The 27,526-nt window shown below is 40.5% G+C and overlaps 1 protein-coding gene across 1 annotated transcript; it reads right to left on the minus strand.

The window, feature by feature from the left end:
* Window positions 1-8,722: 8,722 nt before the first annotated feature.
* Window positions 8,723-19,376, minus strand: LOC113437677 (kallikrein-14-like). The gene is made up of 6 exons (XM_026702805.2): window positions 19,321-19,376; window positions 17,456-17,547; window positions 13,719-13,899; window positions 12,163-12,413; window positions 10,709-10,845; window positions 8,723-9,008 (listed from the first exon to the last, which is right to left on the minus strand). Exons 2-6 carry the CDS (start codon window positions 17,496-17,498, stop codon window positions 8,838-8,840), a joined length of 783 nt encoding a protein of 260 aa, XP_026558590.1. The 5' UTR covers window positions 17,499-17,547; window positions 19,321-19,376; the 3' UTR covers window positions 8,723-8,837.
* Between the last annotated feature and the right edge of the window lie 8,150 nt (window positions 19,377-27,526).

Raw genomic sequence — 27,526 nt, forward strand, 5'->3', positions numbered from 1 at the left:
ATTCTAGACCAGGGCTCTTCAAACTTGGCAGCTTTAAGACTTGTGGACTTCAACTCCCAGAATTCCTCCTCCAGTCATGTTAGCTCAGGAATTCTGGGAGTTGAAGTCCACAAGTCTTAAACTGCCAAGTTTGAAGACCCTTGTTCTAAGCTCATATGTGTATATAAATGTTGTTTTACAAAAACAACATTTTACACTTGTTTTTGGCTCTCTTTTCCAGTTTGTGGAAGGAAGTACCATCTGTATTTGTGTTTTTGTCCCAGTTTTGCAATATGAATCTTTATTATTCTGTTTTAGAGTTTGTACTAAGCCATAATTTAAGGCAACAAGGATGAACTTCAGCTCTTGTCTGTAATTTTTTTTCTTTTCCAACTCATTATGCTAACTATGGGATGGCTGAATAAAAGGACCTTTGAACCATGGGTTATGAAACTCTTGTTTTTACAAATCCTAGTTAATATTGGTTGCAGTTTAGAATTGGATTCCACCTTGAAATGCAGCTGGTGCAATTCAGAAGATGAAGTGCTCTATACACAACTAAATCTAGATTACTTACTGCCTGTTTGCAACCCCAGCTACTACTTCACCCCATAAAGGTTGGACTGTTGCAAACTCAGTATTTTAATTATAAAAAGTAATTTGGATCAATTCTGGCAATGCAGATTATACCATTGCATAGCAGTTGATATTAAAAAAAATTATTTTCCCTCTACATACATCAACAACTATTAGAATTGCTTTCTCTGGATGCTTATATCTTTTATTATTCATTAAACAGAAGCAGCAGTATCTTTTGCCATGGTAATCTGACTGTTTCCTATTTTGTGGGCTCATCTATATAAATGGATGTGCCCATGTACATCTCTCTTAAGTTCACTGTTCAACTTGCATTTGTGAAGTACCTTTTTCTGAAGGACAAGAAAAAAGCACCATATTGACAAGGTGCAGGGAGTGAAAGGGTTAGGAAAGATTTCTTACTTGTGGAAATGATGCTTAAAGATAGTCCTCGACTTAACGACCAATCAATAAATGACCCGTTCAAAATTATAATGAACTTTCCCAGAGCTGCTTATGACCCGTTTTCAGAGTTACAGTGGCCAGGCACCCTCTTGCAATCATGTGATTGCATTTTGGCCAACTGGCTCATCCTTACAACGATTTGCAGCATCCGACAGTCACATAACCATGGTTTGCGATGTTTATTTTTTATGCTTTCTGTATTTACTTCCAGTTTCCATCAAAAAAAAAAAAAAAACCCATTGGGGAAAATGGATTTGCTTAACAACTGTGGCATTCAGTTAATTCATGTTAATGAAGTAACTTCACATCCTTTCGTGGGATGTCTGGAGTTACAACTGAAATTTTGGGTACAATTGCGGTCATAAGTCGAGAACTACCTATATAAAAACCAGTTTGTAGAGCAATTCAACTGAAACACTGCTGCTGAGGAGACCAGGTGCCAGAAGAGGGCATCCTATACCCAGCAATGCAACCACTAGCTAATTCTAGTTCTGCCAATTAAAATGTCTCTGATTTTCACGTGGCAACTGTGCCCATTTGTGGAGTCAAAAAAACCTAAGTGATGCCACAGTATTCATGGGGTGAAGTTGACCCTTTGACCGTATCCTGCATTCATCCCTATAAAAATCCTTTTTTGGAAACGACTCAGTGTCTTGCCCACTGCTGGGAGTGCAGGGTGGGATCATGAAGCAATGCAGTCTTTTTTAATACGCTTTGGTAATATGTGTGCTTTCTGAATATAAAAAGGAAGTGATTATTATTTCTAAACTGTTATAAGTATACGATGCCTCTGCTTTCACCACCAAATTTTGAAGGATGTGTAAATGCACAGAAAAAGGGTCATAATAAAAGCTGTCGGAATGCACAGGAAGAAAGCTAATTGTTACGCCCCTGTTGGAGTCTGAATCCGAGGAGGAAGACGAACAGCTGACGGAGTGGGAGTGTGATTTTGTTGGCTGTAGAGGAAACTGGGGAAGGGCAAAGTCCAGCTGGGCAGAGCAGGGGAGAGGTAGAACAAGGGAGAGGGAGTTCAGAGGAAGACGGGCCCACCCCCTCTTCATCCTAGGGCATGCAGGGAGGAACAGAGCAGACAGCAATGTGGGTTGCGTGGCTTACGGGGGAGGAAAGGGCCCTGATTCCATTCATTAGCCACATCTGGGAAGAGAGCTTAAAAGAAATGCATGCTGAATGTAATGTCTGCTGGGAACAAGTTTATCTTGTGTTGACTTTGGTTATCTACATTCCTGACATCCTCCCAACCGTGTTGAGTTATTGCGGTGCCTTCACATCTGGAATACCTTCTCCTGCCTTGCTGGACTAATTACTTCATTTTGCCTTGTTTGGACTTATAGTTACAGTTTTTGTTGACCACATTTTGGACCTGATTCTGTGCAGCCAAAGGCTGTTCCTGGGAGAGTTTTTTCCAGCCAGCAGGTAACCAGGACATTGCGGGCAAAGTTGGAGCTAATAAAGGAACTCCAACTGTTTATGACAATGTTGCCTTTGTGCCACGCCCTGGGTCATCACACTAATATTTCATTTCCTAGAACATTTATTCTGACTTCAGGATCTCAATACACTTCATTGGTATCCCCAAGTTTTTTAACTTACCTGTAAGTATCAGTAGAAGTAGAAATAACTTGAAAAGACGCACATCCCTGTAGAGAATAGGTGTCATCTGGCTGAGTCTTCCTGGTTGCCGGTGGGGCTATTAGATCAAGAGCCATTTATTTCCACAGAGTTTACCCCCTTTAAACCTCTACTGGCCCCACCTTCCTTGCCTTTATCTAGAAACAGAAGGATCCAGTTACGTGACTCCTCTTTCCTCCTACACAGCCTGCATCCTATCAATCAATCCTTTGAGGCACCACTGGCCATACAAAGGAAAATGAAGCAAATACTACAGAGAAGTCTTGATCTTACCCTTTGGCAGAAGAACTTGCGGCGGAGAACGAGAATAAAGCAAATTCCCCAGTATTTAACTGAAGAAAAATAAGGGTGGATAGGACAGTACATGCTGGTGTATGACTTTACGAAGTGGGCTTACTTGCGCGTTTAATCTGTTTCATGAGCATGAAATCCAGGAACTAACTGAATTGTAGTTCCAGGCACTAAATGCAGTGTGTGTGTGTATGCGTGTACACATGGGCACATACATGCATGAAGGTTGTTTGCAGTTGAGTTAAGAGAAGGGGAATCTTTATGTACTGGTCTCCTAACAGCTTTCTTGTCTGTGCCACAGATGTGGCATTTATTTTGAAGGAGTGCTATATGACTGTTACTTTTTAATTATCTTATTTTATTTACTACATTTATTTGCTGCCCATCATGCCATGAAGAGACTTATACTAAGACCATGACAAGAGGCAGGAAAATTCCTCCCCAGTTTATTTGCTATCCAGTGACATGGACTTTGGATACCAAGAGATGCAAATAGCATCATTTAAACCACAATTTTAACCAGAACTGTGGACATAAGTAAATCTAACCCACTCCTCCCAGCTTCACGCCTTTTGGGTTTAGTAGCAATTACAACTTCCTTCCTTCCTTCCTTCCTTCCTTCCTTCCTTCCTTCCTTCCTTCCTTCCTTCCTTCCTTCCTTCCTTCCATCCATCCTTCCTTCCTTCCTTCCATCCTCCCTCCCTCCCTCCCTCCCTCCCTCCCTTCCTTCCTTCCTTCCTTCCTTCCTTCCTTCTTTCCCACTTTTCACAGTTGCTTATAGTTTTGAGCAAATATCAATCTTGGACTCTTAGCTCTGTTGTAAATCATTGTGCTATTGATAGATACTATCTGAGATAAGGTAGAAATTACAACATGTTTAATCAGTTCCACAAATCACTTACGATGCTCACTAATATGTGAGATAGGAATTCTCCTTGGCTATTACTTGTTCTCAAATGGGACTTTTAAAAAAAATCACAAACTTTGCTTATCACTTTGTTTGACCATGATGATATATTTTTATGTGAAAACTGAGTAATTTTTTAAATCAATGTACATTAAAAAAAAACACTTCTGTGCTTGTACACCAAAGTTATGTAACAGCTCTATGATTAAGTTGAGAGGAGGGTTGTCAAAACAAAGTACATTATCCTTGCAGGGAACAAGTATTCTTACTCATGTTTATACTTATACCTATTACCTTGTAAGCGATTAACAAATCAAATAAATCAATAAAATAAAAATAAATTAATAAGCATAGGGACAGCACTGTAGGGGATGTGCTTCACAGAAATGTACCATCTTGGTCAACATCAGACAAATAAAAACTCTACCTACTGAATGACCGATAAAGTGGTTTCATACTGGAACGGTATCCAATAAGAACAAAGAGTCTTGTGACTCAAGGAATCTAAATCCATGACAGCACTGAGGAAGTGGGTTGCCTTGGCTTAATACACAGTTGGCCAGGATCAAATCTGCTAGACCAGTTTTTTCATCTGAACTGTGACTGGCTTCCCAGACAGACTAGACAAGATAAGCTAATTCTTCTTTATGGGAAAACTACATTAATAGTATCTTGCAAGTCTGAAAGTGCAATATTCCCGCTTTTACAGTCTGATAACTTAGAGCGGGTTCCTCCTGAGCTACTTGCTCTGTTCGTTATGTAGCTGTGGGCTATGCTTCCACTTATCGGATCATTCCCTAGGCAGCATCTCTTTGCCCAGTCTCCCAAGATCACTTCCACGTATTATTACATCTGTACCACAAGGCCTTATGTTGCCGCACTTGTGTGAGAAGCACTGAGGTGCCCTCAGGTTGAACTAATTAGCCAGTGACATCACCATTGCCCAGGGGATAACCAATTGGGGGCTACTTTCATGTCCCCAACATGAGCTGGAGTGAAGAATGGGAGCTCAACCTCGCCCTGTGGCAGCTCTTGGGTCTCAAATGCAGCCTTGCTAACCTCCTGCCCACTTCCCAACCACTCAAGCCATTGTGCTCCTCTCAAGACTTCTGTGAAAAGCCACCTCTTACTGATTATTGAAACTCTACATTATTGTTGTAAGGTATAATGAGAGAATCTTATAAGCTTTGTTTTGGTTAGGAGTGAAAGAACCCTTTTCTGTCCCTAAACCCACCGTTCTGAGTCAGGTGAAGTGCCAGCATGTAAATATTTGCATGATTTCAAAAAATGGACTACAACCATTGACCTGAAAGAAGTTGCAGATCCCCAAACTCAGGTTATATTTCAGAAGAAGATGTTATTCTCTCGTCACTTACCAACAATGCATCTTTTGTAACAATGGAAGGATTGGCCACATTCCAGTATTCCTCTCATTACGTCTTTGATTCAAACAAAAGGCAAGCTAAGGAAACAGATGCCTCTTTGAAGCAATGCCAAAGACATGTAAAGCCTTAAGGCAGGAGCATAAGGAAAGAGGGGTTTGTCTAAAAAAGTGAAGAAGGAGCCCACAACTGCATAATGAAGGCCCTGCTCCCCACCCAAAAAGGGAGGGTGGGCACAGCTTTGATCATGTAGTTGCATATGCCAACTTGATTGTTTTGATTCCCCTTTCAGATATACCGTAATGGTATGTGAGAGTAACCTTGGGAGGGAGGAGGAAGAGCTGCAGACTAGGCAACTGTCATGCAAAAGGTATCTCAGTCCAGAGAAGCAGAAGAAACATGGGAAGCCCTTCAGAAGGGACCCTCCCTGGTTTTCTGGGGAGTGCAAGGAAAGGATGGCTGTAACACGTTCAGAATAGCAAGATTCTTTTAATATAACTATAGGAGATGAGCAGGCTGAGCCTGAATCAAACACATCATCAGTCTCAAATCCCTTCGCACCCACAAGAGATCTAAGTCCAACCCACCTTGAATTTCTCTGACTCTCACCTACCGTCAATTTGATTGACCATTAGTAGTTCAGATTTTTGTAGAGAGCTTACACTTGCAGTACATCTTTATTTTCATTTGAACTGCCTGGATTTCCGGATTTCCTTGGGGCCTGACATTAACCTTACAATAAAAATAGAATTAGCACCCATTGCTGTGCTTTTATCTGGATTACCTCAAAGGGCTAACATCTGTGTCAACTCGTAAAACATTCCTATGCCTGTTTTCAAGTTACTAAAAACAAGGGAGGGAAAAAACTGAAGGAGTAATATGGCAGTTTAAAACCAGAAGTACATTCCACCCTTATCTTAAAAAGATTATACCTAGGCTACCAGATCTATCTGCCCATGTAAATCCTTCATTGGAGAATGTGATTGATGACATCCAGCCCGTGAACATGCTTCATTGGAGAATCTGATTTATGATACACCCAGGGAGGAGGGGGGAAACAGGGTCACAGGTGACTGTAAATTACGTATGCCAGAGTTGGCGTCATTTTTGAAATTTTCTGAAGCCTGGCTTGAGGTTCATGATTTAATTAGGGCAATCTCTGGAACCCTGACAATCTGACAAACTAGAAAAACAATAAATGTGGGAGATTTCAGAGAAAATCTATCTCTGGTATTTGAAGTATATATTCAATGCCTGCACACACATAAAGGATATTCAATGTACAAACCAAGGAGAAGTAACAAGATCACCCATCTGTTGGACTGTTGCCCTCTGATTTATTTCCAGTTCTAATCAATATATATATATATACATAAATGAAAGTTGAGATTGTAATCCAAGAATACTAATAAAAAGGCATTGTCTAGATTTTTTTGTTGCAGCTGTTTCATGTCATTTTCTTGATTTTATTTATTTATTTATTTATTTATTTATTTATTCCCATCTTGATAACCTCTTTATTGTTATCTTCCATGCTTCAAATTCTATGCCAGGTAAATTTTTTAATTTTTTTCTCATCATCTTTTAAAAGTTTATCCATCAAAATCTGATCCTTTATGAGATATTACTTATTAATATTTTAGGTCATGTAAAAACTTGAAAAGTTATAGCTGGGTTGGCCATTTTAACACTTTTCTGCATGATCTTTTGGTTCCCAGCGTTATCCATTGGCAACCTTCATTTATTAAAATTAAATTTATATGCCACTCATCTCACACTTGAATGATCTGGGCAGCTTTATCAATCTTTATTAAAACTCAGTTCCTAATATGGTTTTCATTTCAGTCATGTCCCACAAATATATTATTTCATTATACACTTGCCTTTCAAATCTTACAGAAAAAAAATAACCAATATTACAAATCTCCCTGGTTTCCCAATCCACTTTTCCCCTGTTTTTTGTCAATTGTATATTATTGTATATTTTCAATACTCTATTTAAAATGTCTTAAATCCAAAGAAGTTAAAACTTCCCAGATGTCCAACTGAGCTTTCTGTTTTGAAAGTCTCTGATATCCATAAACTAGTTAAATTAGACATTTCCAAAAGTAATTAGAAAGTGAGTTCAACTGTTTTAGCGTCCTTATGAAAAGCTCTGCCCCTACTGAGAACAAAGACATCATTTTGGCTCCTGGTGCTCAAACCCCTGGGAGATGGCTGTTTTATGGTCTCCCTCACGAGAAGCTGCCATTCAGAGCACCTCTGGGTGACTTCCCAACCTGTCCTTCGTTGAAGAAATGTGAAGGACTGGTTTACTCACCAGTCTTTTGCACAGTAGTCATTGTCTCCACCTGTTCATAGAGGCATTTTTAGTTAGCCCTGACTCACTCCGGAAGCCAGGGGTGAAAGCTATTGCTGAGGTTCTCCTTTTTAATGTAATCCATGACTCAGGTAAAACCTGAAGCTTGGCCTAACAGTACTATGCTTCAGGGGTGTCCATAGGTTTAAAAAGAAAAATCAAGATGGCAGCCATGATGGTATGATTGAATTGCTGCCCAGGCAAACCTAAATTTTTGACCACACCCTACGGACCACCCTGCACACTTAACATGCTGCAAGAGCTAGATTTCAGAGTTCCTTACTGAAATCTAGATAACTACAAAGTGTTCACACACTGAAACAGGAGCCATACAGCCCCATGTGTTTTTTCTGGCTCTCCATTATAATAATCAGGGATGTCAAACTCGATTTTATTGAGTGCTGCATCAGGGTTGTGTTGGACCTCAGGAGGGCCAGGGGGTGTGGACAGCTCAACATCACTTGTGTCAGGGGTGCCTGTGGTGACCCAAGTGCTCTGCCAGTGAAAACAGGCTCCCGAGTGCCATTTTCACCTGTGACGGCCTCCTGCAACCCTCTGCCAGCGAAAATGGAGCCTGCGGCCTTCCTGAGCTCCGTTTTTGCTGGCAGAGGTACCATGGGCCAGTCCTTCGCTGTTTCAACAGCAGCCCCACAAGCCAGATCTAAACACCCTTCAGGTCAGATCTGGCCCGCGGGCCTTGAATTTGACACCCCTGTAATAGACCCTCCTGCTCTGATACCCAAACAGAGAGAAGAGATGAGCAACTGGTACATGCAATGTGATTATTGGTCTTACCAAGTAAAAATGTGGTACAGATTTAAAAAAAAGTTATATCTGAGTTAAATTGTTGAGGAGCCTTCAAAACTTGATTTTGATATTGGATACCAGGGCATTATAGAGCCTCGGTGGCGCAGTGGTTAGAGTGCAATATTGCAAGCTACTTCTGCTGCAGCTAGTTGCCTGCAATTTAGCAGTTCGAATCTCCCCAGGCTCAAGGTTAACTCAGCCTTCCATCCTTTTGAGGTGGGTAAAATGAGGACCCAGATTGTTGGGGGGCAATAGGCTGACTCTGTAAACTGCTTAGAGGGGGCTGGAAAGCACTGTCAAGCGGTATATAAGACTAAGTGCTATTGCTATTATTTTTTCCCTTCCCGTTCTCTTTTCCCCCAGTCCTTTGCCCTTCCAATCCCTCAGAACAAGACAGCCAAGAATGAAGATGTCTGTGGTCCTAACCAGAAAATTGGTCTCGTCTCTTCTTAATTGTGCTCTGAATCCACGGCACAACACAGCAGGCTTTGGCATAGACTCCTGGGTTCCCTTTTTGAGCGCACACATGCTTGCCCCAAGAAACCACACCTTCAAGTCGCCCGTTGCAGATGAGGGGGCCCCCAGAGTCACCCTACAAGGGGAAAAAAAACGGCAGAAATGGTCACTTAACACTCTCGGGTGGATCTTATTCTAGTTTAACTTCCAGAAAAACCCTAACCCAGGGGTGTCAAACTCAAGGCTCGCAGACCAGATCTAACCTGAAGGATGTTTAGATCTGGCAAGCGGGCCCATCCAGGAAACAACGGAGGATCGGCCCGTGATACCTCTACCAGCAAAAATGGAGCTTGGGAGGACCACTTGCAACTTCCCCCAAGCTTTGTTTTCGCTGGTAGAGGGCTGCAGGAGGCCATTGTGGCCAAAACGGAGCCTCAGTGAGTGATGTGGAGCTGGCCAGGCCCACTCTGGCCATTCCCCCCTGAGCAGTGGTGGGATTTAAATTTTTTTTACTACCGGTTCTGTGGGTGTGGCTTGGTGGGCATAGCAGAGGAAGGGATACTGTAAAATCCCCATTCTCTCCCCACCCCACTAACCCGCTTTCCAGCTCTGTTCTCCTGTGCAGGGCAATCAAAGGAGACCCAGCCGATCAGCTGGGACTCAATGGGAGGCAGAGAATAGACGGGGAAGGGTCCAGTCAGAAGTAGCATTTGCCGGTTCTCCGAACTACTCAAAATTTCCGCTACCGGTTCTCCAGAACGGGTCAGAACTTGATGAATACCACCACTTGCAGTTTGACACCCTGTGGCCTAACCCTAATTAATTTTTATGGGTTTTGTTACATTTGTCGTTAGTGGTTATCAGCCCAATCACTAACTGCAGTCTCTAGAATCAGCACATTTGCCCACCCTTGGCAGGATGAAATACATGCCTTCAGCCATTATGGAACCCCTATACAGGTAACCCTTGACTCATAACTGTTCATTTAGCAACCATTCAAAGTTGCAACCAGCACTTACAATGCTATCTCGGCATCCCCACGTGATCAAAATTGAGTTGCTTGGCAACCGGCATGTATTTACGAAAGTTGTGACACTCTGGAGTTGCTATTGTGGTCATCATTTGCAACCTTCCCAGCCAGCTTTCAACAAGCAAAGTTGATGGAGCAAGCCAGATTTGCTTAACTGCCTTGCTTTGCAATGGAAATTCTAATCCCAATTCTGGTCATAAATCAGGGACTACCTGTACGTGCCTCCGTGGTGGGATTCAATTTTTTTTCTACCGGTTCTGTGGGCGTGGCTTGGTGGGTGTGGCAGGGGAAGGATACTGTAAAATCTCTAGTCAGAGGTGGTACTTGCCGGTTCTCCAAACTACTCAAAATTTCTTCTACCAGTTCTCCAGAATAGGTCAGAACCTGCTGTATTCAGCCAGCTTTGACCAGTTCTGGAGAACCAGTAGCGGAAATGTTGAATAGTTCAGAGAATCAGCAAATCCCACCTCTGACTGGCCCCGCCCCCATCTATTCTCCGCTTCCCGAGTCCCAGCCGATTGGCTGGATCTTCTTTGGTTGCCCTGCACAGGAGAATGGAGCTGGAAAGCAGGTTAGTGGGGCAGGGAGGGGAGGGGGATTTTACAGTATCCTTCCCCTGCCACACCCAAGCAACACCACTCCCACCAAGCCATGCCCACAGAACCGGTAGTAAAAAAATCTGAACACCACCACTGCTGAATACCACCTCTGACATGCCTCTAGTCATTATGTAGCCACTGTAACTCTCACATGTTCTTAAAAGCCTGTAGGCACAAGGCTGAAACCGCCACCAGCTCTCATCTTACCTGGCAAGTGTCAATGCCTCCTTGAGGTACTCCAGCACACAACATGTGTGAAGTGATCTTACCAAAATATGCTTTATTGCATTGATTATATGGAACAATGCTGACATTTGCACATTGCATCTTCGCTGGAAGTTTGTCTGCAAGACATACCAATTGGTCAATAGTAACAAAAAAAACCCCCAAAAGTAAGTTAGTGATGCACGAACATCAGGCATATCTGTGGTTTCTTCAGGGGTGGGATTCTACCAGTTCACACCTATTCTCTAGAACCAGTTGTTAACATTCTAAGCAGTTTGGAGAACCGGTTGTTAGAAGAAATTACTGGCCTAATCCTGTAAGGAAGGCAGGAAGGAAATATTCTGGTGTTGTTTACAGAAACTGCCTCTCCATTAACCCTCATTACATTCTTGGCAGGACTAGACTTCCTGTCTCAGGAACGTCTCTGGAGTTTTTTTCCCACTCCTTTGCTGGTACTTTGCTTGTGTGGAGTGACCATTCAAAGTTACAATGGCACTGAAAAAAGTGACGTATGGCCCTTTTTCACACTTACAGTAACATCTCCACAGTCAGGAGAGGCCAGGCGAGGAGATGCGTGCCTCGATGTGAGTGATGTTGAGTTGGCCACACCTACCCAGTCCCATGACCAAGCCACACCCACCAACAAAGCCACACCCATAGAACCAGTTGTTAAAAAATTTGAATCCCATCCCTGGGTTTCTTCGATGTTTCTGGGAGAGCCGTTCATTCAAATTTCACCTTTGGTCCTCCTAACTGGGACAGGTTGCCAGATTTCACCCAACAAGCAGAACCTGAGTCAATTATGGAATGTTATGAGAAATCAAGAATGTCTGAACAAGACATCAAAAATCTGTTTGGAATCCCTTTGATCACATTGCCTGGGAATTATTGGAGGCAGAACCCTAACAGTTCTGGAGAACATGAAGTTGGGGAATGTTGATTGAATTGTCTAATAGTTTGGTTGAGCTGGTTCTTAGGCTTCCATTCACATACAAGCTGGAAACTAAAGGTTGAGACTTCCAAGCTTAATTTATATTTTATCTTCTCGCATATGGCTCCAGTGTTGCACTTCTACTTCAAGTTACACCAGACCTTTGAGTGTTTCTAGTTTTTATGAATTATACTTGAAGTGCCTTCTAAAACCAATTCAAACTCCAACCCTAATCCTAGCCCTAGCCTTAACTCTTACCCACAGCCCCATCTCTAATTCTTAACCTTAACCCTACCTAGGTTTCTCTTTTCTTTTAAGGTTATCCTTTTTAGAAGTGCACGGGCCATTTCATAACTGTCTGTCCCAGCACTTACAGTACAGTAAGACAAACAGAATTTAGGAGTGGGAGATTAAACAGCAGTAAGAAATTGCCATGAATTGCCATATTTGCATGAATGATGACAAGAAGAAAACAACAATTGCCCATCCTTTTTTGTCTCCTTACTTTGAGGTGATGTGATCGTGCCCCAGCCTGAAACTGAACATTGTTGCCCATGACTTGGGCATCTAGTAGGTAGTCGTGTGACATTAACTGCTTTAGTTATCATGGCACAGGGTTTAAGCCGAATAAGCATGTAATCCTTGTCCATTTTCTTTTTATTATAACCTGGGTGTGAGATAGCTTCAGCAATATCCATGCACTGCTCCATTGGTTCAACCTTTTTCAGATCATACTTTCCTAAACACACCTTCACTCTGTGCAAAATGAAACAGAATAAAACAAGCCACAGGAAAATCATGAACAAGGCTGATAAATGCCACCCTATGGAAACTAGAAATTATTACTTATTAGATTTTCATCCTATCTATTATTTTGTGGGTAACTTAAGATAGTGAGCATACATAATACTCCTTCCTCCTATCTATTTTCCCCACAACAATTTTGGAGGTGAGTTGGGCTGAGAAAGAGTGGTTGGTCTGGATTCATCCAGTCTGCTTTCAGGCCTAAGGTGGAACCGGAACTCCCTGTCTCCTGTTTCTAGTTTCTAGGCCAGCACCTTAACTACTACATCAAATTGGCTCTGGTGGATTTTAGCAATAGCACTTAGACTATTACTTAGACACTAAACTTCACAGTGCTTGACAACCCTCTCTAAGCGGGTTATACAGCCGGCCTATGGCCCCAACAATCTCGGTCTTCATTTAACCCACCTCAGAAGGATGGAAGGCTGAGTCAACCTTGAGCCTGGTGAGATTCGAACTGCCAAATTGCAGGCAGCTGGCGGTCAGCAGAAGGAGCCTGCAGTACTGCAATCTAACCACTGTGCTACTATGGCTCTTATTATACTGATATTTTAGGCTGAATAGATCATAACAGACAGTTCTTAAAATGCTTAAATTGAGCCTCTTCATTTGCATATTGAGGTTTTGGAGTTGATAGTCAAATCTTGTGTGTGTGGGAATGACGTGGACTTTGATGGCTGTTTCTTGTTGGGCTCCCTGAGGAAGAGCAAGATTCTTGTTCCTTTTCTTAATGTTTATCTCGCCTGGTAGCAGAGCCTGCTTGTTTTTGCCCAGCATTTGCCCGGTTCACACAACAAAATCACCCCTGAATGATATGATGAGAGTTTTTTTGTGTTTCAGCCAGTGTCAGGCATGAACAATGTGAAGAATTTAATTACCTACTTTATTGCCCAGTGCCTATTTCACAGCAATCTTCTCAGACAGACAGTGTGCACCTGGGTCAGACTAGACAAGGTCCAATGGCATTCAAAGGGGCCAGGCCTCTTATGCCTATGTAAGGCTTACGGACTAATTTCCCACTTGACTCCTCCCTCAGCTCAGCCTGTCTCTCTCCTATAGTCACCTTGATGCTGATTTGGACTGAGAAAGCGGGACTGTCTGTCTCATGATTTCCCATCTGGCTTCCATGCCTAAGGGAGCACATCACTCCCTGGGTCTCCCCATTCTTAGCACCTTAACCAGTACATCAACTGGCTCTCAAGAGAAGGCTTTTATCCTGCTGCCTGCTGCTTCACGCTAATTTCATCTTCAACTTACCTTTGTCTGGCTCTACAATGAGCTGCTGTCAGCACCCAACATGGGTGCACCAAGCTTCCTCCACAATAAATCCTCCGGTTGCCTTTATCTCCAGTTACAATGGCTGCCTGGTAGGGGCGGGAATTTGATTTGCAGTTATGTCCACCTATGACTCGGCCACCAGTACTTTCCTGTGCTAAGACTTGAGATAAAAGCACATCAAAGAAAAAATGATCATCAGAGTATCATTTGCAGGAACTTAGCCCACAGCTTGGGCATCTCCACTTGATATTTTCTAAAACCAACCTGAGCATAAAGTCCATCTACATTCTGTTGCATTGTTTGCAATGTTTTTCTAAAAGGACTCAGAAGGGCTTTTTTCCAGAAAAACTGTTTCTTTGCTCCAAAATGAGACCAGATAATTCCACGTAAGATAGAATAGAATAGAATAGAATAGAATAGAATAGAATAGAATAGAATAGAATAGAATAGAATAGCAGAGTTGGAAGGGGCCTTGGAGGTCTTCTAGTCCAACTCCCTGCTTAGGCAGGAAACCCTACAGCATTTCAGACAAATGGTTGTCCAATCTCTTCTTAAAAACCTCCAGTGTTGGAGCGTTTACAACTTCTGAAGGCAAGCTGTTCCACTGATCAATTGTTTTCACTGTCAGGAAATTTCTCCTTAGTTCTAGATTGCTTTTCTCCTTGATTAGTTTTCATCCATTGCTTCTTGACCTGCCCTCAGGTGTTTTGGAGAATAGCTTGACTCTCTCTCCTCTGTGGCAGCCCCTGAGATATTGGAACAATGCTGTCATGTCACCCCTAGTCCTTCTTTTCATCAGACTAGACATACCCAATTACAGCAACCGTTCTTTATATGTTTTAGCTTCCAGTCCCCTAATCCTCTTTGTTGCTCTGCTCTTCACTTTTCCTAGAGCCTCAACATCTTTTTTACATCATGGTGACCAAAAGAAGAGGAATGGAAACCTGAGCACTGGGCAATTTTTATGCAGTAGACACTGAAATATCAACCTTGGAAATTATGCACTGAATTGTGGTCCAAGGGCTACTTTCTCTCTCAAGATCTATAAGAGCAGGATTGTTTTCACTGGAAAGGTGAGACCAGTTTGGAAAGAGCAAACCATAAGAAGGAGAATGGAAAAAGCTTCAAACGTACCTGCTTTCAGTTAACACCTGGAGAGCAGGTGTTAACAGATCTTCCATACTCTGATGACAGGTAAATAGCATATCTATTGACATTATTATAATGGCTATTTCTAAATTAATATGTGTATATAATCCGGTACATACACATTTGATATAAATGTGTGCCCTTTTTTGTCTTTCTTTCTTTCTTTCTTTCTTTCTTTCTTTCTTTCTTTCTTTCTTTCTTTCTTTCTTTCTTTCTTTCTTTCTTTCTTTCTTTCTTTGCTGATAGAAGAGAGTATTCTTAAGAGCTCAGAGTTGAACTGTGAGGTCCTTGATGTTCCCTGAGCTTGGCTCTTTTCTTGTGGATATTTCATTACCAAACTAAGTAACATCATCAGTGTTAACCAACTGTCTTACTTCAGAGCACTTGGGGGCAGTTTTTCCCTATATTTTTTCTTCCCTAGTTGTTACAGTGCTGTTGTTTTTATCTCACTGACATGTGTCTGTTAGGAATGTAAGTAACCTAACAGCTATTTGGGATGGAAATATATAAACCAGGATAGACATTTTAATACTGTCTCTTTACGAGCATGCTAAAAACTGCAGTTGGGTGTGGTTACTCAAACGGCCATAAAATGGAGCCAGAAACCTGGGTTGTTTAGTCCTAGTCTCAGAAGAGTCTCAGTGAAGTGAGTGAATCTCTGTTTTTCCTCCTGTTGGAGAGTATTGCTGTTCCTCCATTTTTCCTAATTGACTGCTATTTCTGGATTTTATGTAAGTCTGATACTGAACTGTTTTTGACACTGGACTTTGTTATTGGATTATCCCTGGACTAAAAACTGACTGATCTTACCTGTGAATGACTTTGGACTGATTGTTTTGAACTTTGCTTAAACCTTTCTGGAAGTAAAAACCTACATTTACTGTACAGTGTATCTGTGTGCTGTGTGTGTATTATTCAAACACGTCTCTCAATACATCTCCCTGTATGCGCTCATTCTCCTAATGGGGAATTACCTCAACAGTCTCTTCCCAGCTTTCCAAACTACAACACAGAATGACCTGCCATCCTGATTTATTTTTTATCATGCCTCCATAATGCTGCCTTCATCATAACCCGAGCTCACAAGACAGACAGGCTTCAGTTATGCTTAGCTCTCTCCATTTTGAAGAATGGTGAAATCTCAGTTAACTGCCCATTCAGGAGGGGCAGTTATTCTGAATGTTGTTACATTGCAAATCTCATTTTTCCCAGCAGTTCATGACATATACATCCTGGTGTACTGATGCAAATGATGTAAATTGTTGTGAATTAAATAATTTGTGTCATAACACAAATGTCACAAATTACTGCTGGTGATGTACAATTAAAGTAAAAACAACAAATTTATCTGTCCACTCTTGAATATTTCAGACACAATACACTTATCTGCTATTTCTAGAAGAAATTCTGGCTGTGTCATGCCCCTGTTGGAGTCTGACTCCGAGGGAGAGGAGGAACAGCTGACAGGGGGTGGAGATATGGCTCTGGAGGTTGTGCAGAAAACTGGGGAAAACTGCCAGCTGGCCAATTAGAGGAAGACCCAAGCCCATCCCCTCTTCATCCTAGGGCACGTAGAGAGGAGAGGATTAGGGAGAAATGTGAATGGCATGGTCTACGGGGGGAGGAAAGAGCCTTGATCCCTTTCATGGGCTGCAGCTGTGAGGACTGTTTAAAAGGATGGACTGAGCATGGGCCAGTGCTGGAAACAAAGCATGAAAATATTTTTAGTTTGTCTGTCTTATCTGAGTTTGTTGTCCTTCCCAGTGTGTGTATTTTGATATCTGTGGACATCTTCAAGCCCTTATCCTGCCTTGTCTCAGTAATTGCTTCAGTGTGGTTTGTGTTGTTTTTTTCTATTTATAATTTATATGCATTTTGAGTTTGAATGGAAGTTTTTCCTTTTCATAACTGTTTGTGTGGGAGTTTTTTGTCTCCAGTCAATGATGATTGGAGCTTTAAAGCCAACTTGAAGGGATTAAAAACACTTCATCTGTTTTTGTGACTGTGTTGCTTTTGTATCCCATCCTGGATCATTACAGGCTGTTATTTCCAGAGTCCACTAAAAGGGGTAATTTAAGTTGAGGTTTCACTTTAGGATTGGAAGATAAAGTACATAGCAGTTTGACCTGTGCATTTCTTTAAATCTTTTTTATTTCATTTATTCCATCATAGATTTATAACTGTCATTTTGTTTGTTACTACATATCATATAGGTCTTTACTGTGTCCAGAAAAGAAAATAAGGGATTTTACTTCAAATTTATGAGGAGTTCCATTTTAGGTTTCCAGATTCATACACAACATTCTTGCTTCATACTGGATCAGACTGATTATTTATTTATTTATTCACTATATCGGCTGCCCATCTTACTGTAGAATAACTCTGTGACAATTGTGCATCCAAGAATGAGAAGGAGGGGGGGGAAACATTGATAAATTTGTACATCTGAATCTGGAATATTGCACTATGTCTCCTCCTCTTATACTTACCTCCTGGTATTGATAGCAAAGATCCTAATAAAGCTTACAAATAAGAAAAGGTTGGTTACCTAGAGTTAATTTCCTTACCTGTTGAGCTCACCAGAAGTAACCCCCAAAATAATTGTTTCATCCTTTGTTTTGTGAGGTCAACTGGAACCCAAAAGTCTTGGGACAATTGGCTGCAGGGCAAGAGATTTGCAAAGAACAAATGCATGGATATCTACAAGATTAAATCACGGTTAATGGCCTCCTCAGTGGCAGTAATGAGGCCAACCAACATTAATACCGGTAACTGTGTATGTAAACAGTTCTCCTATAATTATTATCCACAATGCATTATCATTTCTTTTGTCTTGCTGTGAAACATTGGTAAACACTTCCTCTGGGTGATATAAAATTTAAAACTGAAACAACTGTAAAAGTCTGACTCACAGACGAAAACAATACAGAAACCTGATGATGGCAGATGAGATTCTGCTGAAATGTTGCTACAACTTTAAAAGCACAACTATAATGACGTGGGAAAATATATAAAATCGGACAGAGGAGGTTGGAAATTTTACTCAGATTATTTATTTAAATTATTTATATGGCCACCTCTCTCACAGCAGTGACAGTGAATTTTCATTGTCTGTGATCATAATAAAATAATAGAAACGAGGAGAAAATGGAGGAGGAGGAGGCTGATTTATATTTTGATTCTTAGCCACTTTTGAACATGAGGCGTATAAAAGAAACCATAACAATAGTACAACTTCTTCCAGATTAGACAATGGATTTATAGCTTCCTTTTCAGCCACTTAAGTAAGACACATATTTCAGCTGGTAAGACACTATTTCAGATAATCTAGTCCATCCAGCTAAAACATACTTTTGTAATCTAGTCTGCATGTTATTCAGAGCCAGAAGTATAGTACGTTGGGTGATGCCCATATCTCAAATATACTTTACTTTACTTTATTGTCATTGCACCTCATACAATGAAATTAAATACCATCTTCAGTGTACAATTTATGACTATGAAAATAAACACAAACACACATCCCTCACACTCCACACATTGAATTGAAAACCCCTGATATCCCATTAATATTGCAGTATACAGTAGAATTCAACAGAGTTACTGCCCTGGGATAGAAGCTGTTTTTCAGCCTATTTGTCCTTGTTTTTATTATCCTGTACTGTCTGCCAGATAGTAATAGTTCAAAAAAAAGGGTGTCCAGGATTAGATGGATACTTTTTTCATTTTGTGTTCCATATAATTTAGGTTTCATGAGACGATTAAAATATGACATGACAATAAAAGGGCGGGGGAGAACGGAATAGAGGTGGCTCTCACATGTTTATCGAAGAGCACCAAAGTTTTGAAATCATGTTATAACTTCTCTTAGAGTTTCTTCTGTGTGCTTCTGATCCGTGATCCAGCCATAGATCCCAGAAATGTAAAAACAAAACAAAACAAAAAAAAACTCCTTTTACAAAAACTATATAGTTTAAATCTCTTGCACTTTTGATAACAAGTTTCTTTAGCAACATTCCTTCTCTCCCATGAAGCCAATTTATTAGGAAATGAAGTTGCAAATTTTATCCAAAGGTGCTTTTTTTTTTTTCAAGAGGCAACTGTACTTTCTGGTTTTTCACTTCAGCTCAGAGCTGAAGAAGCTTCTTGGATGAGAAGCAAAATGTCTTCAAAGAAAAACTAGAAAGTCCAGTTACCTCTTGAAAAAAAAGCACCTGTGGAACAACCATCACCTGGATGACTGAGAATCTCCCTAGACATTTGCAAATTTTACACAATTCTTTTCTCATTTGATAACTTTCTACAAAGGGGAACTCTATCACTATGCGTTGTAATGCCCATTCCAAAAGATTAAATACAGTAGCGTAGCCTCTTGTCCAAATTTAAGACTTATAGTCAAATATCCTGAGTGAAATTGTGAATTGAATCTCACCTGTGGTTCTCGACAAAGCTTCAGATGGAAGGCAATCTTGACACTGTTGTCTAAAATAGAACAATGAGTAACTAATGGAGAAGTTAACATTTAAATGCTGATTGAGGAGGATGTCCTGGATGTGAGTCCTTGCATGATGCATCACAAGTTTCGAGCATCCACTGTGACTCAAAGTAGTGGTTGTATATTGTCCAATCTCTTTTCTAGCAAGAAACCCACATTAAAATCTGAATGGACCAACCTACCACCTCCTGGTTCCACCCTCCGCCTCTTTATAGTATGTCTTTTGAATAAACATCAGGATCTTCCTAGAATATAATGGAGAAAAAGTAATAAGCTTCTTCCCCCACCACCACCCCACAATCACAGAGTGTACTTTTCTCTGATAATGTAAACTCATGATTTGAGTTTGGTGGTAGAGAAATGGGGAAACTAGATGCCCCATATTTGAATGTAAAGAAAGAGCGACTCCTGGAGAACCTGAAATGCCAGCTGTTCGGCGCCAAAGATAAACAAAAGTTTATTCTTTATCAGAAAGCCAGATCCTATCCTCTTATTTCACGTTGGACACATGTATTGTTCTTTACTTATCTTGATTCAGAGACTAAATTTAAAACACAAGTAGAATGGGAAAGCTCCAAATGGAAATCTATATTTGGCCTTTTAAACAGCAATACTTTCAGATAAAAGTGCCAGGGAATAGGGTTTAACTCCATGCATCACAAGTATTGCAAGCTTTGCCTTGTTGCAATAGAGATGGATTTAAAAAAAACAAGCAATTTTGTTTTATGATATTTCTAGACTACAGAAGAAGACTATTCTCTAAGCATAGACACTCCAGCGAGCATGGCTCATGCCTGGTTGGAATATAAGTTGGAATATAAGGACATCTGGATGACCATGGTTTTTCTTCCCTGTACAAGGGGTAAAAGCTTATTAGCAGAGATGTGTTCTTCAAGCATAGAATAGAATAGAATAACAGAGTTGGAAGGGACCTTGGAGGTCTTCTAGTCCAACCCCCTGCTTAGGCAGGAAACCCTACACCACTTCAGACAAACGGTTATCCAACATCTTTTTAAAAACTTCCTGTATTATAATTCCAGCATCTTATAATTCAGTTATATATAATTGACCAATCTAAGAAATTTAATAGCATTAGGAAATGTTGATTTCTAACAGACAGTATTTCTGCAAATAATCGGACCAGGAAGGAAAAATATATGAACAGTTGGAGCTGTTGGGTATGCCTAGCCTGGAAGGAAGAAAATTATTCCTACCCAGGTTGTCTAATTATCCATTGTTTAAAAACCTCCAACATGAGCACTTTCTTACAATGAAATCTGTGCGTTCTGCGGGGAAATAAACTCCATGTAATTAAATGGGAATTAGGTGGCAATCTTATCTACTTTTCTTTCATTGTACTTCTGAGTAGCACAAGTAATACAAAATAGGAAATAATTTCCTGCACTAAAAACATTAAAATGACTCATTATCGGGTAACATTAGCCAAGATGGTTTAATAGGAAAATCATTAGGAGTGTCCTCTAACATATCTGTACATGCATTTGTGTGCCTATGCTAACCATATATAAATATATGCTGTAGATTATATAGGAAACACACACATTCCAATTTACATATTTAGATTAGATTTATGCAAGTGCTAAATAATTCTAACATATAAGCATTCTCCTTTACCATTCATCAGTACGGTATGTGCTATAGAACTGAATGCAACATGTGATAATATTTTGGCAAACATTTCCAGAACTGCTGCGAAGAAGAAAAAAAAAGCACTACAGCACAGAACATAACAGTATGATCTTCATCTTCGGTTAGATGTTAGATTAATAGTTTAGAAGGCAGGACTTTTGAAATTCTCCCTGTGTGACGTCACAAGGGTTTTTCCCCCATAGAAATCACTTGATTGCGACCCAAAGATGTTTTTTTGACCCCCAAGGAAACTGGACCTTTGTTGGGGGGAGAGAAAGAAATCAATTGTGACTGCATGGTGGTGGGATGGAAGGATTGTATTTTTTTGCACCCATCTGCTCATTAGCACTTTTTCTGAGAGCTGTTGAGGCCACTTGGGGGTTTATCTGTACCTCAAGGGCTCAGAGAGAGTGCTAATGACCAGATGACTGCAAAGAAATGCAATCTTTTCATCCTTTCCCCCCACCATTCAGTCATAAGTGTCAGAAGCTATCCACCCACCCACCCACCAACCAGTCACTACTAATGAAGATTCTTGGCTGAGAAGCTAAACATCTTCTTCCTCCAGGAAAAAAAAAAACAGTCCAGTTGCCTTTAGAAAAAGTACCTTTGAGACAGTTTTGACCTGGATGTCTGAGAATCTCCATAGACACTTGGTTGGGATTCTCCCCCACAATCCTCTGTGGGAAGCCCCTCCCCCCCACCTCCAAGAAGAATAAAATATTTTGGGAACTATTAAAGAGGCAGAATATTATATTTCCCCAAAGGAGAAATGGAGAAACAGAAAGCAGCAGAAACCAGTCTTTCTTAATAGCCCACAGCACTTAAGAGCTAAAGAGTTTATTGAAAGAGGAAGTCAACTATCTAGATGGCTCCATTCATAAGCAAAGCAAATACTGCCAGCGGAAGCCCATTCAAGACAAGAATATTTCAAAACTCCTTGCAGCAAAGTTTGACAGCTAACAAAAACAGAACGGTAGGATTAGAAAAAGCAGCCTCTCACCCATGATCCAGCACAGGACGAAAGCCATTTAGCCACAATAGGAATTGCCCAACACCCTTTCAGAAGACAAGCTGCCTTCATTGCATAATCCATCCCTCTCAGCAGCATTTCAGGACCTATATAAAAATCCTGGCACTCATCTAGCTAATTGGTCAGCTGCCCCTGGTGCTTCTGTTCACCAATAAACAGAATCTTTCTTTCCAATCAGCCTTTGTGTTATTTCCAGCGTTTTTCTCCCAGCTTGGAACTGAACCAGATGGATTTTCCTTCCAACACCTCCATGGAAATGAAGATGCAGTCCTAAACTTGGCTCAGAAAAGTCAAACTTTCTCAAATCTGGAGTTTTGGGGAGGAATGTTATAAAACGGCTAGAACAGAGGTAGTATTCAGCAGATTCTGACCAGTTCTGGAGAACCGGTAGCAGAAATTTTGAGTAGTTCAGAGAACCAGCAAATCCCACCTCTGACTGGTCCTGCCCCCCTCTATTCTCTGCCTCCCGAGTCCCAGCTGATCGGCTGGGTCTTCTTTGGTTGCACAGGAGAATGGAGCTGGAAAGCAGGTTAGTGGGATGGGGAGGGAATGGAGATTTTACAGTATATCCTTCCCCTGCCATGCCCACCAAGCCACACTACACCCACCAAGCCACACCTACAGAACTGGAAGTAAAAAAAAAAAAAAGAATACCACCACTGGGCTGGAAAAAGAACACACACATCCCATTTTGATTCTCTATGGATGCATATTTATATTTGTATTTCATCTTTGCCCTTGCTTTTTCCCTCCAAAATCCTCATGTCTTGATTTCCAAACACTGTTGTGCTCACCCCGCAGCCACACTCAGAAACTATGTACTTGGACTCACATCATCTCAACCAAGTACTGCAATATTTATCACTTTTCTCTCTACTCAGCTCATGTGAAAACACGTCTGGAGGATGACAGTGTTACAATGGCATCTTTCCTATAGCATCTGACTTTTAGATTAGTATAAAGCAGCTCCATCTCGCCTGTCTATTCTTTAATTGTTCTTGAACTCTGGCTCTCCTTCCTCCTCTCTCCCTTCTGAGTCTTTATTATATAATACATCAAAAAGGCCAATTTTGTTGATCTTGAACAAAAACTAAACACAATTAGTTGTAGTTATTTTTGAATGGAACATCACCAGGAATTTCTGTGGCCCTAGACTAGACTGAGAAGTTGAAAAGAAGTAATCCTAGAAGAAAATGACAAACTATCTCCACAGCTTTGTTAAGAAAAGTATACACAGACATGTGGGCTTGGTTGTTTTTGTGCAGGCATTTCATTACCCAACTAGATAACATCATCAGTGCTGCACTGAACTGCACAGTACTGAAGATGTTACCTAGCTGGGTAATGAAACATTTGCAAGAAAATAACCAAGTTCAGAGAAGGACTCCACAGTTCAAATCTGAATCACAAATATTTTTTATTATTTCTAGATGCTGTTGATAGATCTGTGAAGTAGCCAACCATTGAACTTTACTCAAGCTTGATAATGACCGAAGGAGTATCAGTTTATATAAAAAGAGATTATGGCTCATTAAATTCACTTTAAGAATTCGCTGTCATATCAACTGAGGGCTTTAACTGTAGAAAACATTTTTTAAAAATCTATTTGTTTATTTAATTGATCACTATTTTCCACAATCCTGGAGATGCTTCTCATTTCCGTGCTGCTTGATAGAGGGTTGAACTTAAAGCAAACAACCTTTTTCTGCATTGTTCTCCAGAAGCTGAGCATGGATCCTAGTTCGGTCAAAAATTGTGTGAGGCATTTAGGATTGCAAACTGAGGCATTGTTGACAGAGATCAACAATGTGTAGGTGTGTAACATCCCCTTGTTACTAATATTACTGTGGTTCCACTTCCTTCCTCCAACTAAGATTGAATAGATCAGGAGTGAAAAAGAGGCAAAGTGAAATGGCACCAGAAGACTGTTGATGTTGATGGAACTACATATTTCTAGTAGGCAACTGCTATCCTGCTGCTTGATTTCATAAAACCCCTATTGATAACAGGCTGTTACCAACACAAAGCATTATCATAGCACACAAACCAATTTAAGCCTTCAAAAATCTTAAGTAAACCATCTCAAGTAAACAAAAGTCCCTAGTAGTCAAAGAAGAAAAAATAAGGGTCATCTACAACAAATAGCATAAGGTCTGTAACAATCACTATGTAGGACAGATAGGCAGAAGGCTAGCAGAACACATCCATGAACACCAAACACCAGTCAGAAGACACTATGAAAACTCTTAATTTCACGCCACACAGACAGACTTAACCATAGTTTCAACAGGGAAACTGTGAACATCTTAGACCAAGCTAAATCCAAAAACACTAGGAAATTCCTGGAAGTTTGACACTCAGATAACTCAGCCATCAATTGGCACATAGAAATAAATCATGATTACACACAATTCAAAAGAGTTATAAAAAAGCCAACAGAATACCAGTGTCAACCCTCAGATAAATAGGAATTAACACCAGGCAAACAATCAAGCAGAAAACAATACCCTAGTACAGTGGTCACCAACTGATGGGCGGCGGTCCGCACGAACATTTTGGTGGGCTGCAGAGAAATTTCACCCTCAAGGCACCCCCCCCCCAAAGCAATTAATCCATGCTGCACAGGAACACAAGGCTGCGCCGCCCACATGGCCTGTGGGAACCCTCCCCGCTCCTTACCTGGCAAACTTGCCTGCTAAATTACTATTTTTTCCTTATTTTCTTCCCGACCGTCAGCTGTTCTGCTGTGCAGGGAGATTTAGATTAGCTAGAAAGCAGGAAATGGTTGGATTTCTTGCTTTCTAGCTAATCTTTAGATCTTCGGCTCTGCTTTTAAGCAGAGCTGAACCTTCCTTGGGACTGAAGCTTCTATTATTCAGTGCAGACTCAGGTAGCCGATGGCAGAATCATAGATCTCTAAGTGAATCTGTGATTCTGTGAGCAACTCAATCTGCCAGCCTGCTTTGCCTGATTTGGGGTAAAAGTTTCTCTTTTTTTTAACTCAGCATAGCTGTCTGGAGAATTCTGGGAGTTGAAGTCCACAAGTCTTAAAGTTGCCAAGTTTGGGGACCTCTGGTGTAGAGTAACTTCATCGCTGCATGGAAGGGAATTGACACTACATATTATGTCGGGGTGATATGATAGCAGTGTTCCAATATCTCAGAGGCTGCCACAAAGAAGGAGTCAAGCTATTCTCCAAAGCACCTGAAGGCAGGACAAGAAGCAAAGGGTGGAAACTAATCAAGGAGAGAAGCAACTTAGAACTAAGGAGAAATTTCCTGACAGAACAATTCATCAGTGGAACAACTTGTCTCCAGAAATTGTAAATGCTCCAACTGGAAGTTTTTAAGAAGAGATAACCATTTGTCTGAAATGGTATAGGTTTTTTGCCTAAGCAGAGAGTTGGACAAGAAGACCTCCAAGGTTCCTTTCAACTTTGTTATTCTATTCTATTCTATTCTATTCTATTCTATTCTATTCTATTCTATTCTATCCAAACATAGGAATCAAAGCATGTGCAGGCCTATGCATACATTACAAAATAGTACAAAACAGTATACATTAGAATAATGCAAATAACTCTGTTCCTTTGCAGAAGCTGGAAGTCCAGGTGTTATGTAGCAATGCGTGGGTGTGGTATCTACTCAAATTCCCTGTGCCTTCACCTGAAATGGCTCCATCAATTTTGCATGCATGCCTACGCTTTATAGTTGAGCGGCATGTGCCAAAGTGGCTGAGATTAATTCTGATGCCACCTTGCAATAAATCTACCCTATCCTCTACTGTTCTGAAGCACTGAATCATCCAGGTGTCCTCTAAGATTGATACAAAAGATTTCGGTCTGTGCACAAGTCTCTGATACAATCATTTAAATGCTAAAATGGATTCCTTTGATCCTTAAACAATGGAAACATCTGAAGATACAGAGGCTGATGATGTTTTTACCATCAGGGTGTGTGAATATGGGAGAGATAAATAAAACTATTTGATTGGGTGTTCCAGAAAACACACACACACATATGTCTAAGCTAGAAATTTCAGGCTGGCTTGTCATTGTGATCCTATTTATGTAGAATTTTATCAGTGTCTTTTTATAACAGGCTTGTGTATCATGAACATACACATACATAGAAAATGTGAGAATTCTCCACCAAACACTTTTGGCTTTATTGCTTTTAATGTAACCTGTCCAGAGTTGTCTTTAAGCGAGATGGATGACAAACAAAACTTATTCCCAAACAAACAAACAAATACACCTCTTGATAGATAATTCTCTGTATTAATTGCAGAATTACCTACTAGGAGTAGTGGAACCTTGAAGCAGCCATTTTAAATTTCCCACAGTGCTTGTCATTACAGATCAAGGAAATCAAGGGAAATTTATCTTTATGATTTATATGGACTGTTTCCTAGTACGATTTGATTGCTTACTGTACCCTATGACTATCATTAAGTGTTGTACCTTATGATTCTTGACTCTTGATGAATGTATCTTTTATGAACACTGAGAGCATTTGCACCAAGGGAAATTCCTTGTGTGTCCAATCACACTTGGCCAATAAAGAATTCTGTTCTCTTCTGTTCTGTTCTGTTCTGTTCTGTTCTGTTCTACACTACTCTACTCTACTCTACTCCTATTCCTATTCCTATTCCTATTCCTATTCCTATTCCTATTCCTATTCCTATTCCTAATCTATCCTAACCTATCCTATCCTATCCTAATTTAAAACAAGCACTTTGAGGAGTCTATCATTGGTATAATGCTATTAAAAAAATCTACCCTGGAAATAGATCAAAGAGCAAAATAGTTTTTGCTATGGCCTGGACTTCAGGACTAAATAAAGTTTTCTAATTATCTCTCCAGTTAAAATGTATACAGGTAGTCCTTGAGTAACGACAACAATTGAGCCCAAAATTTTCTATTGTTAAGCGAGATGTTTGTTACGTGAGTTTTGCCCCATTTTACAACTTTTCTTGCCACAGGTTGTAAGTGAATCCCTGCAGTTGTTAAGTTAGTAACAAGATTGTTAAGTGAATCTGGCTTCCCCCACTGACTTTACTTGCCAGAAGTTCGCAAAAGGTGATAGATTACATAATCCTGAGACTTTGCAACCATCATAAATATTGCTCAGCATTTGAATTTTGAACATATGACCACAGGGTGCTGCAATGGTCATAAGTGTGAAAAATGGTCATGTCACTTTTTTCAATGCCGTTGTAACTTTGAACAGTCACTAAACAAAGTGTTGTAAGTCAAGAACTGCCTGTGTGAAAGATTTAAATGAAAGGGAAAAAAGCAAGAAGGTATATAAGTAAGAGAAGTGAAAAGTTTCTGGTGAAAAACTTGGCACCATAGGAAATCAAATATCTATTTGACTAATGTGGACACAGGTAACCTGTGCACTGGATCCAAGAGTGTGTAGCTAACATGATAGCGTTTCTGTTCGTAGATTGTTTTAG

Source organism: Pseudonaja textilis, chromosome 10, assembly GCF_049901715.1.
Source record: "Pseudonaja textilis isolate UNSWEBS1 chromosome 10, rPseTex1.2, whole genome shotgun sequence".
Classification (NCBI taxonomy): Eukaryota; Metazoa; Chordata; class Lepidosauria; order Squamata; family Elapidae; genus Pseudonaja; species Pseudonaja textilis.

Bases quoted from the DNA above. Each gene is read 5' to 3' on its own strand.
- LOC113437677 (XM_026702805.2), bottom strand. From the start codon at position 17,498: ATGAAACAATTATTTTGGGGGTTACTTCTGGTGAGCTCAACAG. The intron at 10,846-12,162 runs GTAAGGAGACAA...TATGTCTTGCAG, and splicing joins CACGATCACATCACCTCAAA to ACAAACTTCCAGCGAAGATG. The intron at 9,009-10,708 runs GTAAGATGAGAG...TTCCCCTTGTAG, and splicing joins GAGGCATTGACACTTGCCAG to GGTGACTCTGGGGGCCCCCT.